Raw genomic sequence first — 14,081 nt, forward strand, 5'->3', positions numbered from 1 at the left:
TCCCTCCCGCCCTCCCTGCAGGGTCCGGGGGCCCGGGGCAGGCGAGCGGCGGGCAAGACGCTACCTGCGTGCGTGCCGGGCATTCCTGCGCCGCCGCACCGGGCGCGCCATGGGCCTGATGCCGGCCGCGCGGGCCTTCTCCCGGTGCTGCGCCTGCCGGCGGCCGCCCTGCCGCCTGCCCGCCTGCTGCGCGCCCGCCGCCCCAGGTAGCGCGGGACCGGGAGCGGGGCCGCGAGCGGGGCCGCGGGCGAGGAGGGCGCGGCGCATGCGTCTCGCGGGGGCGCGGCGGGGGGCGCGCGAGGGTCGGGGTGCCCCGGGCGCGTGCATGTTCGCGGCGAGAGAGGCGGAGGCCGCTCGCTCCCCCTATCTGGGGTCCAGGGTGGTGGCCCGGAGGACCGGAGCGGGGACCGAGTGGGATGGGGGCTCCGGACTCCAAGCCCAGTGCTCGTCCCACGTTTGCCGCCCCCTTACGCCCCGGGACTCAGGGGGGCCACTGTGGCGGGGCGCGGGGCTGGCTACCACCAGCCGGAAGGGGATCCTCCGCCCCGGGGCTGACCCGCCCTGGCCAGGACCCGGCGGCAGCGGCGAGGTGAGGTTTGCCTCTTGCTGTACTCCTTCCTCCTGGCTGGTGTCAGCCTGTCGGTGGGTGAGGCGGTGTCACAGCCCGGTGTGTTGGTTTCCTGGAGCAGGGCCAGGCGCCTGGATAGACACCGTGCAGGAATGGTGGGTTGACAAACGTTGGTAGGAGAGCTGAGAGCAGGAAGGGGCTTCCCAAACTCTGCAGGTCTGGAGAGTTTAAGGTTTTTCCTCCTTGTGTCTTTTCCCTGATGTGGCCTGACACCCCCCCCCCCAACGTGTCCTACAGTCCCCCAAATAGAGAGAGCGAGAGCATGGTAGGAGAGACCTTAAGTCTCTGCTCAGGAATCTGCCTGAGAGGGAATGCCACCTGCCTCCCTTTCCTGCTGGGCCCTGGGGAGCCCACAGAGCCATGGCCCTGGGCTGGCCCTCCTGGGTCAGAAAAAGGCCACCTGTACCACCCACCTGCTTCCGAGTGCCTGCGGTGGTGCGCTCTCCAGCCTGGTGAAGTGGCAGAGAGACTGAGGACTGTGCCCAAGGCCCTTGGGGACAGGGATCTGCGCCAGCAGGCTGCCCTGCTTATGGCCTGAGACTTCCTGCTCTGGTGTGGGCTTCTGGGGCGAGGGGAGTGAGAGCAGGGGTTTGCGGGGGGAGAGCTGGCAGGCAAGAAGGCCCAGCTCTGAGCCCATCAGCAGGTTCATCCACAGGAGAGGCTGCCTCTGCCAGTTTCCTCTCTGGTGGCAACGCCGGAGCTTTGTGAAGAGCGTGGGCTGGGACCTCGAGGAACCGGCACACTGGCTGGGTTTCCAGGGATCTGCCAAACCTACTGGAACTGGTTCTTGGCATGGCTCCCTTCCGAGATGTGCCAGGAGGGCTAAGGGAGTTCAGGGCGGCTGCTCCCAGCCCTACCAGGCTCTGCCAGAGGGACTCCTGCCAGGGGAGGGGTGGGCAAGGCCCCCTGGCAGTAGGAGGCCAGGCTCTGTAGCCTGAGTACAGGTGGCCTCCAGGAGGTGGACAGCTGGGAAGGCAGCCCGAGGACACTGAGCTGGAGTGAGCTTTCCCTCGGTGCTCCACAGATCCTCTCTCCCGGATGGACGTGAAGGGGCATCTTCTACCCGAAGGCTGCACAAAGTCTCCTGCAGGGCTCCCATGGCCGTGCTGGGGATATGGGCTCTGGTCCAGGGCCTGCTGGTGCCTCGGGCAGGGCCTCAGGGCAGTCTCTTAGAGACCATACAGTCATCCCATTTTCTAGATGGAGAAACTGAGGCCCAGGAAAGGAGGCCATTCCTCTCCTCAGTAGCTCAGGTGGGACGTATGCCCAGACTAGTGCGCATGTAGGCTCAGAATCTTGGTCTTCGTGGCCTTCAGTGGTGACTGTCACCTGCTGCCTGTGTCTCCACCCCCACCCCAGCCCAGTCCTGTCACCAGGCTCAGCACTCGGAGACCCTGTGGGGCAGTGTGGCCATTTCCCAAAGCCCCTGAGCAACATGGGAGGTCAGCGCTCACCACAGCGGCCGGTCCTTGGCTCTTCAACTACACTCCCTCAAGGCCACCCTCCAAGCCCTGTGGTGCACATCAGACTCCCACAAAGATCTGCCCTGGGGCCTCTGCTCCCATGCCTGACTCCAGCCTGCCTGCTTCTCTCCTCCTCATCCTTGCATCCCAGTGTCCGTGTCCCCTCTTCCCCCCAAATCCCCTCTATTTGGAAGTGCCACGGGGCCCTACAGACTTCCCTTTGCTGGCTCCCAGCCCCATCTAGGAGGGCAGGTGAATGGTGAGGAGGGGTTCACAGGGAGGCCCTGTCTGTTCTGAGTTTGGGAGGGGACTCTCAGAGATGGGGGCTAGCCCTGAAGTCGCTGCTCTCTGTCTGGCCCAGGTCTGCACCCTAGAGGAAGGTGGGGCAGGACATGGTCTCCCAGCTTTGTTGCATTTGCTCCTGGCGGGGGAGGAGGGAGGCGGCGAGGAGTGTTCAGCTGCGTAGGCCCTGGTAGGATGTGCCCATTTCCAGCCCTGGGGGGAGCAGGGTGAGGCGTGAGTGCGAGGGGGTGAAGCGTAGTTGGACAGATGGACAGATAGAAGGATGTCAGCGGACAGGAGCCGGGAGATCAGGAAGGGCTAGAGCCTAGAGGAGGCTGGATGGGTTTACCTGTTTTGTGGGTCTCTGGAGGGAGTTTTAGAATTCCTCTCCTCCGTGTGTCTCTTCCTGACTGTGGCCTTCAGTCACCTGTGAGCCCAGCATGGGGAGCTGAGTGCAGGAGCCCTAGATCAATCACCTGGCTTCACTGGGTGCTCCTTTGACCTCTGCTCCCAGGCCGCCACTAGTTCAGGACCATGGGTGGCTCCCGGTGAGGGTGTGGGCAGAGGTGAGTGTTCCCGCACTCATAGCTCACATAGGAGAGAACATCTAAGCTGTTGGCAAGGGCTTATAGGAAATTTGTGCAGACTGAAGAGGAAGACATCCAGGCAGAAGTCTGTGCACCGGCCGGGCAGCAGGACAGCAGACACATTGAGGGCACTTGAGTAGTGGGTAGAGCTGACAAGAAAGGGGCGCGTGTGCAAGTGGGGAGGGAGGCAGGCAATGAGTGTGCAACCGCAGCCAGCGTCCCCGTCCCCACCCCCGCTCCTGGGCAGTTTCCCCTGTATGTCCACTGCTTACTCATTTGAGGTCCTAGCAAATGCCTCTGGTCATGACAGACATGGTTCCCCATTTCATAGATAGATAGATAGATAGGTAGATAGATAGATAGATAGATAGATACATGTATATGTATCTATCTATATCTATATCTATATTTATTTATTTATTTTCAGTGTAACAGAATTCATTGTTTTTGCACCACACTAGTGCTCCATGCAATACATGCCCTCCTCAGTACCCACCACCTGGCTCCCCCAACCTTCCACCCCCTGCCCCTTCAAAACTCTCAGGTTGGTTTTCAGAGTCTATAGCCTCTCGTGGTTCACCTCCCCTTCCAATTTCCCTCAACTCCCTTCTCCTCTCCGTCTCCCTATGTCCTCCAGGTTGGTTCCCCATTCCCATGTCCTGTGAATCAGGACCCCTCTCCTACCTCATCCCTACCTCATCCCTACCCTTGAGGGTGTCTGTGCCATGGAGGTCAAAGCAAAAGGGGTGAACACCTGTCAGAGCCCCATGGGTGAAGTTTAGGCTAGGTGTGAGGCAGCAGGGCACGGTGAGGACTGGGGAGAGGTGGCAGGTGCTGGACAAACGTGGGCATAGATGCCACTGGACTCCGCCAATGTTGGTGTTTCAGAATTCAGGCCTAGTGCCTCCAGATCTTTGGAATTTTTTTCAAGAGAAGCTGGAAATCCAGATTTTCATGTGAGATCTCTTGATTTTAGTATTTTTTTTAAATATTAAAACTTTTTTTTATCGTGTTATGTTAGTCACCATAAAATATATCATTAGTTTTTGATGCAGTTTTCCAAGATTCATTGTTAATCTGATTTTAAATAACTACTATTAAAATAGTGCACACATCTCCGTAGCTGAACAAGAGCATTTGGCCCCATGCGGCCTGTTGAGTGTAGGTGGTTGAGCCCTGAGTGTAGGGAGAGGGAACAGTGACTCTGTGTCCCTGGGACCAGCTCAGGCCACTCCCAGGCTGGGCAGAGAGGCCAGGACACCCCAGGCCCTGGGGTGGCCTCAGGCTTCCCCGAGCTGCCCCAGGTAGCCCACAAGCCAGTCTGATGGCAGCTTCAGTCCCTGCACTCAGCGCTGTTGACTGGCCCATCATGCCTCACGCCTGTGGCCAGGGTCCCTGCCACCCCGCCCGCCCCCAGTCCCAGGAGGCAGACAACTTGTCCTCCCGTGTCCTATGACTGCTGCCCAGTAACCATATCCTTGGGAACTGCTGGTCAAGACTGGGGAAACAGGACGCAGGACTGGTAGGGGGTAGTATCCAGGCACCAGCGTGGGTGGGGAACAGCAATGTGGCCTAGAACATTCTCTAGGCCTGGAGGCAGCCTGCCTGGGTTTTAACCTTGACCCTGTCACATGCTGAGTGACTCTGGGTGTGCTCTTAAAGTCGTAGGCCTCCCAGGTATCTGGCTGAAAAATAGGCACTTAGGGCAGCACCTGGTACCGAGTCTCCCTGTTAGCTGTGTCAGTGTCCTCTCCGCACGCACGCACATGCATGGCCGTGCACGTCCGAGTCCACCTACAGGTGCACACATGCACACACTGCTCCCTATAGTGTTGATGGCATCCCTGAGTGCACTCCACACGGGCATGTCTTCTAGAAGGAAGAAGTCTCATCCCCAGAGTCTGTCGGCTTTGTCCTTGGGTCAGGCAGGAGGAGAAGGAACCTTGACCGAGTCCTGCTTTATGCCAGGCCCTGCATTAGGGACGGATGGATTTTATTTCAAGCTGTGTGGGGAGCTGAGCAGATGCCCAGAGTCCTGCCAGTGCTCGGTGGCAAGGGAGGGATTGAACCCTCACCTGACTGGTTCCCCATCCCGGGCTCGGTAGCCACATGCCTGGACAGAGTGGGGTTCTGGCATCATGCCCCTGGGGTACCCCCAAAGCTACCCTGTGGGGAAGGTCTCTTCATCACCCATGCCTATGGAAGATGTTGGGCAGTTGAAAGTCCTCGTAGAGCTTAGGGCTGGGAGAAGTATGTTTATCCTGTGACCATCACCCAGGTGGGTGGGGAGAGTACGCGCATGCTTGCTTTATGGATCTCAGCTGCTTCTGCTTTTTGCCTGGACTGCCAGGAACCTCTCAGCCGGCTGAATATTTAGTTGTAGGCCTTCTCAGTCCAGAGTGCCTCTACTTCTTCCTCTTTCCCTCCAACCCTCATTTGCGTTCCAGTCCTGTATTAAATGCTTTGGATCTCTTGCTTCCTGGGTTTTTTTTTTGTTTTTGTTTTTTTTTTTTTGCAAACGTTTTTGAAATGCAGCGTACAGGAAAGTGTATAAATCACAAGTGTACAGTTTAATGATTTCTCTCAAAGTGAACATAGCTGGGTAAGCAGTGCCCAGGTCCAGAAACAGCACATCCAGTGCCCCTTTTAGTCACTGACCCTCAGGGTGACCGTGTCCTGCTCTTGTGTTGCACGTTACATGGCTAGAGTCATGCGGTGGGTACTCTAGGTTTGGCTTCTGTTCACAGTTATTTTTTTTTAACTTTTTAAAAAAGAATTATTATTTGCAAGAGGGTATGCACATGAGTGGGAAGGGCAGAGGAAGAGGGAGAGAGAATCTGAGGCAGACTCCCTACTGAGGACGGTGCCGGACACTGGGGCTTGCGAAACCAAAAGTCAGATGCTTAACTGACTGTGCCACCCAGGCATCCCTTTTTTTAAAAAAACTTTTGAAAAATTGTTGGTAAAATAGAACTAAGATAATGTTGACCATCTTAGCCATTTTTAAGTGTACAGCTCAGTGGCATGAAGTACATTCGCTGTCCCACCATCCAGCTCCAGAATTCCTTCATCTTGTAAAACTGAAACTCCGGCCCCATCCTCCAGCCCCTGGCAACCACCATTCTCCTTCCTGTCTTTAGGAATTTGTTATTCTAAGTACCTCACATAAGTAAAATCATATAGTATTTGTGTTTTTGTGGCCGGCTTATTTCACTGTCACAATGTCTTTGAGGTTTATCCAGTGTAGTGTCCGTTTCCTTTTTGTTTTTAAGGCTGAAGAATATTCCATTGCACGTATATACCACGTTTTGTTTATCCATGTATCTGCTGATGGATACTTGGGTATCTCAGTTTCTGTCTTTGGTTTTTGTTTTGTTTTGCTTTGCTTTTTTAAAGCAAGTCCTATGCCCAGCATAGGGCTTTGAACTCATGACCCTGGGATAAGGAGTTACATGTCCTACCAACTGAGCCAGCCAGGTGGTCCCTATCTTTTCAATATAATCCATAATATACTGTGAACATGGGCGTACGAACATCTGTTCAAGTCTTTACATTGTGTTCCTTTGGTTCTGTACCAGGACGTGGAATTGCTGGGTCGTAGGGTAATTCTGTTTTACATTTTTGAAGGCATCTGCCTATTTTCCATAGTGACTGCACCATTTTCATTCCCTTCAACACCACACAAGGGTTCCCAGTCTTTCCACATCCTCACTAATACTTGCTGTTTTTGCTTTTTTTGATAGCAGCCATCCTTTTTTAAGATTTTTTTTATTTGTTTATTTGACAGAGATCACAAGTAGGCAGAGAAAGCAGGCAGAGAGAGAGAAGGAAGGAGGCTCCCTGCTGAGCAGAGAGCCCAATGCGGGGCTCGATTCCAGGACCCTGGGATCATGACCTGAGCCGAAAGCGGTGGATTTAACCCACTGAGCCACCCAGGTGCCCCAGATAGCAGCCATCCTAATGGGGTGCAGGGTAGTGCCTCACCGTGGCTTGACCTGCATTGTTCTAGCGATCCAGGGTGCTGAGCCATGTTTTCCCATCGGCGTGTCATCTGTCTGGTTGTGAGAGCTGCGCGCCGCCATCTGTTCTTATCACTGTCTGGTTCTGCACAGTAGGAGTAGACCGTGGCACACCCGCTCATTCTACTGCTGATGAGCATTACCAGCTGGTTCCCCATTTGGAGGGATTGCAAAGAGTGCTGCTAAGAACATTCTAGGGTGCATCCTTTGGGGGACATGGTCCTGGGTTTTTAAATGTAAGCCACTCCTCTTTGGAGGTTAGTGTTGCATAAACAAACCAATCAATAAAACGCATAATTCCTATTTCCTCATGGCCATGTAAAAGTTCCTCAGACTTAAATTCTGTAACACAAGACAGGCCCCGGGTTCCCTGTCACAGGTGGCCCAGGGTCCAGCTGCCTGGTGTGTGCCCTCCCAGACTCTGATTCGCTCCCTCGGGAAAGAGCCACTTTGGGCCCTGACCACGCCCTCTGTCCCCCATTATCCCAGGTGCCCTTCCCCCCACTGCTGAGCTGGCTCACTGAGGGCCTGACCAGCTCCCCTCTGTGCCCAGGGATCTTTGGGCAGCGCCTGGAGGACACCGTCCACCACGAGCGGAAGTATGGCCCCCGTCTGGCCCCCCTGCTGGTGGAGCAGTGCGTGGACTTCATCCGGGAGCGCGGGCTCACCGAAGAGGGCCTATTCCGCATGCCCGGCCAGGCCAACCTGGTGAGGGACCTGCAGGATTCCTTCGACTGTGGGGAGAAGCCACTGTTTGACAGGTGAGCTCCCAGGGGAGAGCGGCAGAGACGGGATCCCCATCCATCCCCCGCTGTGGGGACTCGTCCCAGGACACAATCTCCAGGCAGCAGAGGTGGGCTGGCATCCAGGAAGCCTGGCGGCAGGATGGTGGGTGGCATGGCTCCCCACAGCAGCACACGTGCTCAGTCAGCTCCCCCTGCCCCTAGTCACCATGGTCAGAGCACGGGACATGGAATCTTGGCAGCAGCCCGGGGCCTCGTCTCAGGGCTGGACCCTGTCACTGGCAAGGCGCACCCATGTTCACATAGGCTGTTACCCCAGGGGATGTTTATAAACCTTTGGGACTCTTGGCCTCCTGAAGGGCCTCCCTCTTGGCTCTGCCTCCTTGGGGTGACCCATCCCTGGGCACTTTCAGTGGCAGCATGGAGCAGCAACTCCCCAGTCTCCTCCACCTGTCCTGGCCCAGTGCCCGTCCTAAACTATTGTGCGCTTCCTGGGTCCAGGGCTGCACTGTGTGGGTAGAGTCCACTTCACTGAAGAGCCCAAGGACCATGACCCTGGAGGTGGGGCTACTTTGGGCCTCTTCTCCCTGACGGGACCTTGCCCATTAAAGCGGGCTTCCTAGGAAGTTCTTCTGCATCAAGCCCACCTTGGCCTCCATGGAGCTACCCTTTCTTCTCAGATCTGCCCTCACAGTCAAGGCCCCCCTCTGCCCCCAGGATAAACCCAGGGGCTCCTGCTGGCAGCCCCAGACTTCCCAGCTTTTCTTTTGGCGCAGAGCACCCTTGTGCCTCCAGCTTCTGCCAGGACCCATCACGGTAGCTTGGAGGGTCTGTCGGTAGATGTGGAGTCTGAGACTGATCCCATTCCCAGGGGAGGTCCACCCTTAGGAAAGAAGAGCTATCGAGTAATGGAAGCGTTACCTTGCAGGCAGAGAAACTGGGACTCTCAGGTTAGCCACCTCTCTCCGAGTCACACCTACAGTAAGGGCAGAAGCTCATTTGGGCCCCTGGGCTGCCCTCCTTGCCTGTGCATCCTGTCTCCTTTCACCACACGCATTGAGCCTGGTCCCGGGGGAAGGAGCGGGACAGGTGACGGCACCTGCCCTAGAGGGGCTTATAAGCTCATGGGCATCACAGAGCTGTGGGCTGCAGAACGTTTTCCTTAGGTGCTAGGGTAGGGTGCCTGGATTCAGGATAAGTGTGTATAGGAGGGGAGGGGGTGGGGGGAGGGGTCAAGTACCACCAAGAAAGCCTTCAACCACGATTTAAAGGGAGAGGCTCTGCAGTGAGTAGGGGAGGAAGGAGAAGTGGAGGAAGTGGGTTTCTAGGCAGGGAGGAAAGAAGGCAAGGCAGTCAGGGTGCCGGGCTAGGCTCCCTAAACCAGGGTGGGGCAGAGGATCTGGACATGACTGGCTTCAGGGACCTGTGGGCCAGGGTGCTATGAACTGGGGTTGCTGCACAGGCTAGAGGCCAGGAGCACCAAAAGCTGAGGGCCTCGAGGAGCCACGGTGGTGCTCCAGCCAGTGAGGCTGGCAGAATGGAATGGTGGGAGGGCTGCTCTGAGTCAACTTGCCCAGGACAGAAAAACTCTCACCTCCCTGCCAAAGGGAGACCTATCAGTAGGGCCTAGGCCATACTTCTCTCACTGCCCACGTCTTCCCTGGGCACAAGCCTGTAGATCCCCCCTGCTTCCTGCCCCTTCCTCCAGCCTCCTAGGGCTCTAGCTCCGGCAGTGGCCAGCACCGAACCCACAGTGTTCCAGTGGTGGGTGGGGGATGGAGACTGGGTTCAAGCCTGGGCACCCCCGGGGCTGCGAGTACCCAGGAAGTGGGGGGTGTTGGTGAAGGAGGTGAGGAGGCCTGGGGGAAGGCAGTGGAGGGCATGGGCAGCAGCACGGCTGGCTGGAGGAGGTTAGAAGGAGCAGAGCCAGGGGCCATGTGGCCAGGCCAGACTGAGAGCCACCAGACCTGAGGCAGGGAGGGGCCCTAGGTATGTAGTCTGAAGTATATATGGTGTATTGATCCACAGAATCCCAAATGCTGTAGCCAGAAGAGACCCTAGGGCTTAACTCAGTGAGACCAGCTGTGGACAGCAGGGCCACGTTCTCCTGGCCCCAGGCTCACCTTTCCTGAGCACCTGCTGTGAGGGAGATGCAGTCTCAGGGTCTAGATCCAGGGCCGTAGGAAAGCAGATGAAATACCCGGGCCCAGGCTGATCCAGGAAGGTGAGCTGAGAGGAGGGGCCAAGACCGCAGTCCAGGATCTGGACCCAGAGGCCAGGAGGCCCAGAGTTGCTGCCCTCCACTGGGGGCAAACCAGCCTGGGCAGCTCCAAGCTGGGGTACAGGAGACTGAGGCCTCCAAGGGGACATGCAGGGCACTGGGGCACTAGAAATAGTGTGATGAACATAGAAGCCCGGGCGTCTATAATGTAAGTAGGAACCCGGAGGCTGAGGGAAGGGGCCTGACCTCTGACCTTCTTGGTCCCCAGCAGCCAGTGCCCAGTGATGCCTGCTCTTTCCAGGAGCTCAGCAGGCCAGCATGGCAGGTTCCTTTGACTTGGCCCCACGCCTGCCATTGGTGAGCCATTCTGGGGGTGGGGGGAGCAAGCTCAGTCTCCCCATCATCCACCCCTGCTGGGAGCAGAGCTCTTCTCATGTTGTCCTGCACCGGGGCAACCACCCCCATGGTCCCTTCACTCATCCAGCTCCCAGGCTAATTGGACACATTGAGCACACATGTGGAGACGAGTGCGGAGGCTGCTCCTGGGGGAGGGGTACAAGGTGCTGGCCACTTCTGGGGTTCCCTGGTGTCCCAGGCCTCATGCACATCCCCCTGCCCACAGCACAACAGACGTGCACACGGTGGCCTCTCTGTTGAAGCTCTACCTGCGGGAGCTCCCTGAGCCTGTGGTCCCCTTCGCCAGGTATGAGGACTTCCTCAGCTGTGCCCAGCTGCTCACCAAGGACGAGGGGGAGGTTAGTGGCTCCTGGGGACCCATCCTGGGAAGCGGGCCCACTGGGAGGTGGGTGTATGGAGCAGGGTACAGACGTTTAGTTAATTTCATGGCCCATAGATCCTGCCTATAGCCTGCTCTGTAAGATGGGAGGCCTTGACCTTCCTGCTCTGAAGGGGGCCTGGAGCAACCTGCTCTGTATATGGGTGGGTGCCTGGAACGTCCCCTGTCTGTGTATGGTCCGCTCTGTGTGCAGGCCTCAGTCCCCGGGAGGAGCAGCTACCTCCTAAAGCAGGCCAAGTTCCAGTCATGGTTGGGGGCCTGGGGCCCAGGTGTGGGCCCCCACATAGTAGGGACTCCTGCTAAACTACCCAGCTCAACCTCAAGCTATCCAGGCAAGCCACAGGGTTCAGAAACCACCAGACTTTTCATCTATTTATATCCTGCCTCCTCCCAAAAGAATTTGAGACTGCTTCCAGGACAGAGGGCTCCCACGCCTACCCTCACCCTCTCCTGTAGGTGCCTGCCTGCAGCCCTAAGCCAGCTTTGGCTGGAGAAGGACTCTTTGCCGACCTTCGGCCTGGTGGGAGATGAGGGGTCTTTACCTGGCAAATATTTGTGCCTCTGTAAGTGTGCTGAGCTGTGGCCCTGACATTCCTCCTTGACCCTGCAGAGGCACACCCTTCACATCAGTTTCCCAAAAGTAAATCTGCTTTTCCGAGGCTGGTGTTGCCACTCCTCAGAGGGAGGTGGAGGTGGTGGCACCTTCTGGCCACCTGGGGCCTGGCGGCAGGGGCCTTGGCTGGAGGTCTGGACTCAGATTCCTGTCCTGCTTCCAGTCCTCCCTCCAGCAGAAGGGCCTGGAGTCTCACTGCTGGCCTTTGAAATGCTGTGTTTCTCTTTCAATCCCAAGGGGACACTGGAGTTGGCTAAGCAAGTGAGCAGCCTTCCCCTGGCCAATTACAACCTGCTCAGATATATCTGCAAGTAAGTGACTAGGGGCGGGAGCTTCCCTTCCCAGAGGGATTCTCCGCCATTCTCCCACCCGACACTCCTCTCCCTGTGTTGATGGAGCCAGCGAAGAGCATGAAAGAACACAGCCCCTGCACTGCTGGGACTTACGGTACCCATGGGAGCAGGCAGTGTTATATCCCCTAGTGTATATTCCTGAAGAGAAGGGACATACCGTGTGTCCCTTCAGCCTTCTTTGGGTGCCTCTCGCTGTCCCATCCCCCAGGGGTCTGTGTCCTGAGCACAGTGGCCTCGACCCAGGTTCCTGGAACGTCCAGGAGAAGGCCTGCTGTGTAGCCCTCACCTTGCCCCACGTCTGAGGCATCTTGGCCTTCTTGGGCATCTGCCCCCACTGCAGGTGAGAGAGCTGTGTGTCCTGCTGCCTCACTGACAATAGGTCCTTGTCCCACTGGCCTCTGCTTCTGATGGCCATCTCCTAGCCCTCAGAGGGGTTAGCTCTGCCCTCTTCAGAGTTTGCTATGGGCAGCTGGGTATGCCCAGCAGCCGTAGACACATGTGGACATGGCTGGGCATGAAGGCCAGGCAGCTTGCAGCAGATCTGGCTTCAGCTTTTGCTTTTCCTCCAGCTGCTTCTTCCTTACTGTACAGGTTTCTGGATGAAGTCCAGTCTCACTCAAATGTCAACAAGATGAGTGTCCAGAACCTAGCAACCGTTTTTGGACCCAACATACTTCGGCCACAGATAGAAGACCCAGTAACCATCATGGAAGGTAATGGTGGAGGGGTACATGGCGGTGCTGGGTGCTGCCCAGTCTGGCCTCCTCTTGGTCCTGGAAGGGTCCTCAGAAGCATCACCCTGCATCAGTCCGGCCAAGGGCCAGGCCAGTGGGAAGGGGCTCTGTTCCAGGGGACTCCCCTTTCCCCCCTACCGACCCCATGGGGTCCAGCATGAAAAGGAACTTTGCCCTGTAGATGGGGTCACTGAGAGCAATTAGAATGGTGGGAGAGGCTGGGGGATGGAAGAGGTCAGTGCCCTTGCCCTTGAATACACACACTGGTGTTTTTGCTTTCCTTAAGTAAATGTTAAGTAGTTGTCACAGTCTCCTGGATGTCAGAGCTGTACCCTGATGTATAAATAATGATTATAAACAGCAGGAGCGGCTGCGTGCGATAGGCGAGAGCCTGTAGGAGGGCCTTTTCTGCATCACCTCACTGTCAGTTTCACGGGCTCATGATGCAGTTATTACACCCACTTCGCAGATGGGGAAACTGAGTGAGGTCAGGAGAGGTAAGGTGATTCTGTCAGCCAGGTTTATCAAAGGCCACAGGTCCAGGCTGGCCCAGAAGCTAGAGCCCGCACTCAGAGGGCCTGTGGAAGACTGTCCTGGCGCAGTTAGTCAGGGAGTCCTGCTGCCCACGGATGGGAGCCCCGCAGCCAGCGCCAGCTGAGGTATGCAGAGGCTGGCGGGCACTCACACAGCATGGAGGTAGCTGGAGCTGCCGCCAGGCGAGCTGAGGCCGGAGTTGCCACTCCTTGCTGAGCGTGACCTGGGAGAGAGGAGTGTGGGGGTGGGCTATGGAGCTCTGTGTCCGCCTGGGGTGTGGCTCTCGGGGTGGCACTCTCCTTCAGATGCCCCCCTTGGCCTGCCTAGCTCGGTCTCATCCCACGCCCCCCAGGTTCTCAGCCTGCCAGGTTGAACAAACGCCCAACAGCAAACACTGAGTTCCTGCTTCACCCAGTTTTCTGGCTAAAGATTCCTTATTTTTTCCAGGATTCTTTAGTTACCTCCAGTGGGAGGGTCCACCCAGCCAGCCCTCCTTCCTTATCCCCTGGAAAACTTCCCAGGCTCTGGTCTTTGGTGGAGGGTAGCAGGAGGGAAAAAGGCAAGCGGATAGGTACTATGCTCCCATTGTATTGCCCCCCACCCTATGACTGACCCCCAACACCCTCGGGCAGGAACCACAGGCATCACAGGCTGCATCTCAGGGGACCGCGGCCTGGAGAAGAGGTATTGTGTGTGTGTGTGTACATATGAGAGAGAATAGGGTCAGGGCAGAGTGGGTTGTACATGTTGGGGACTGCGTACATTCGTGTGTTGTCAACACATGTACGTGGGACTGTGTGTGTGTGTGTGTGTGTGTCCACTTGCACCTGTAGACCATCTCTGTCCCTGACCCAGACCCTTGTGCCGCCCACTGTGTGGACAGTCACACACAGCCCCCTTTGGCAGTACAGGGAAGTGACGTGGGCCAGCTGAGAAGGCTGGGACGTCTAGGTCCCGGTTTCCAGGGCCAGACTGCCACTGGCTCGCTCTGCGTCCCCTGTGGGCATAGTGTCTGCACCTTCCCCACACCCAGTGGGATGCAGCAGGCTGCAGGCACAGTGCCCCTTCTGTGTCCAAGGAAGGGGATGTGGGATTTTTTTGTCTGCAC

At 57.1% G+C, this 14,081-nt stretch overlaps 1 protein-coding gene across 10 annotated transcripts in view; it reads left to right on the forward strand.

Annotated features, from left to right (window-relative positions):
* ARHGAP22 (Rho GTPase activating protein 22) overlaps positions 1-14,081 on the forward strand; it is a 166,017-nt gene that overhangs the window by 146,595 nt on the left and 5,341 nt on the right. For 7 of the 10 annotated variants that reach the window (XM_004765839.3, XM_004765841.3, XM_045068986.1 and 4 more), the window contains 4 exons: positions 7,533-7,740; positions 10,566-10,698; positions 11,590-11,663; positions 12,297-12,418. In XM_004765839.3, coding sequence (XP_004765896.2) covers positions 7,533-7,740; positions 10,566-10,698; positions 11,590-11,663; positions 12,297-12,418 — 537 coding nt within the window. Of the gene's footprint in view, positions 1-13; positions 207-7,532; positions 7,741-10,565; positions 10,699-11,589; positions 11,664-12,296; positions 12,419-14,081 lie in introns of those variants that run through there. The other 3 variants (XM_045068987.1, XM_045068988.1, XM_045068990.1) reach the window with 2 other exon arrangements.

Source organism: Mustela putorius, unplaced genomic scaffold (genome assembly GCF_011764305.1).
Source record: "Mustela putorius furo isolate JIRA1106 unplaced genomic scaffold, ASM1176430v1.1 tig00003909_pilon_pilon_pilon, whole genome shotgun sequence".
NCBI classification, from domain to species: domain Eukaryota; kingdom Metazoa; phylum Chordata; class Mammalia; order Carnivora; family Mustelidae; genus Mustela; species Mustela putorius.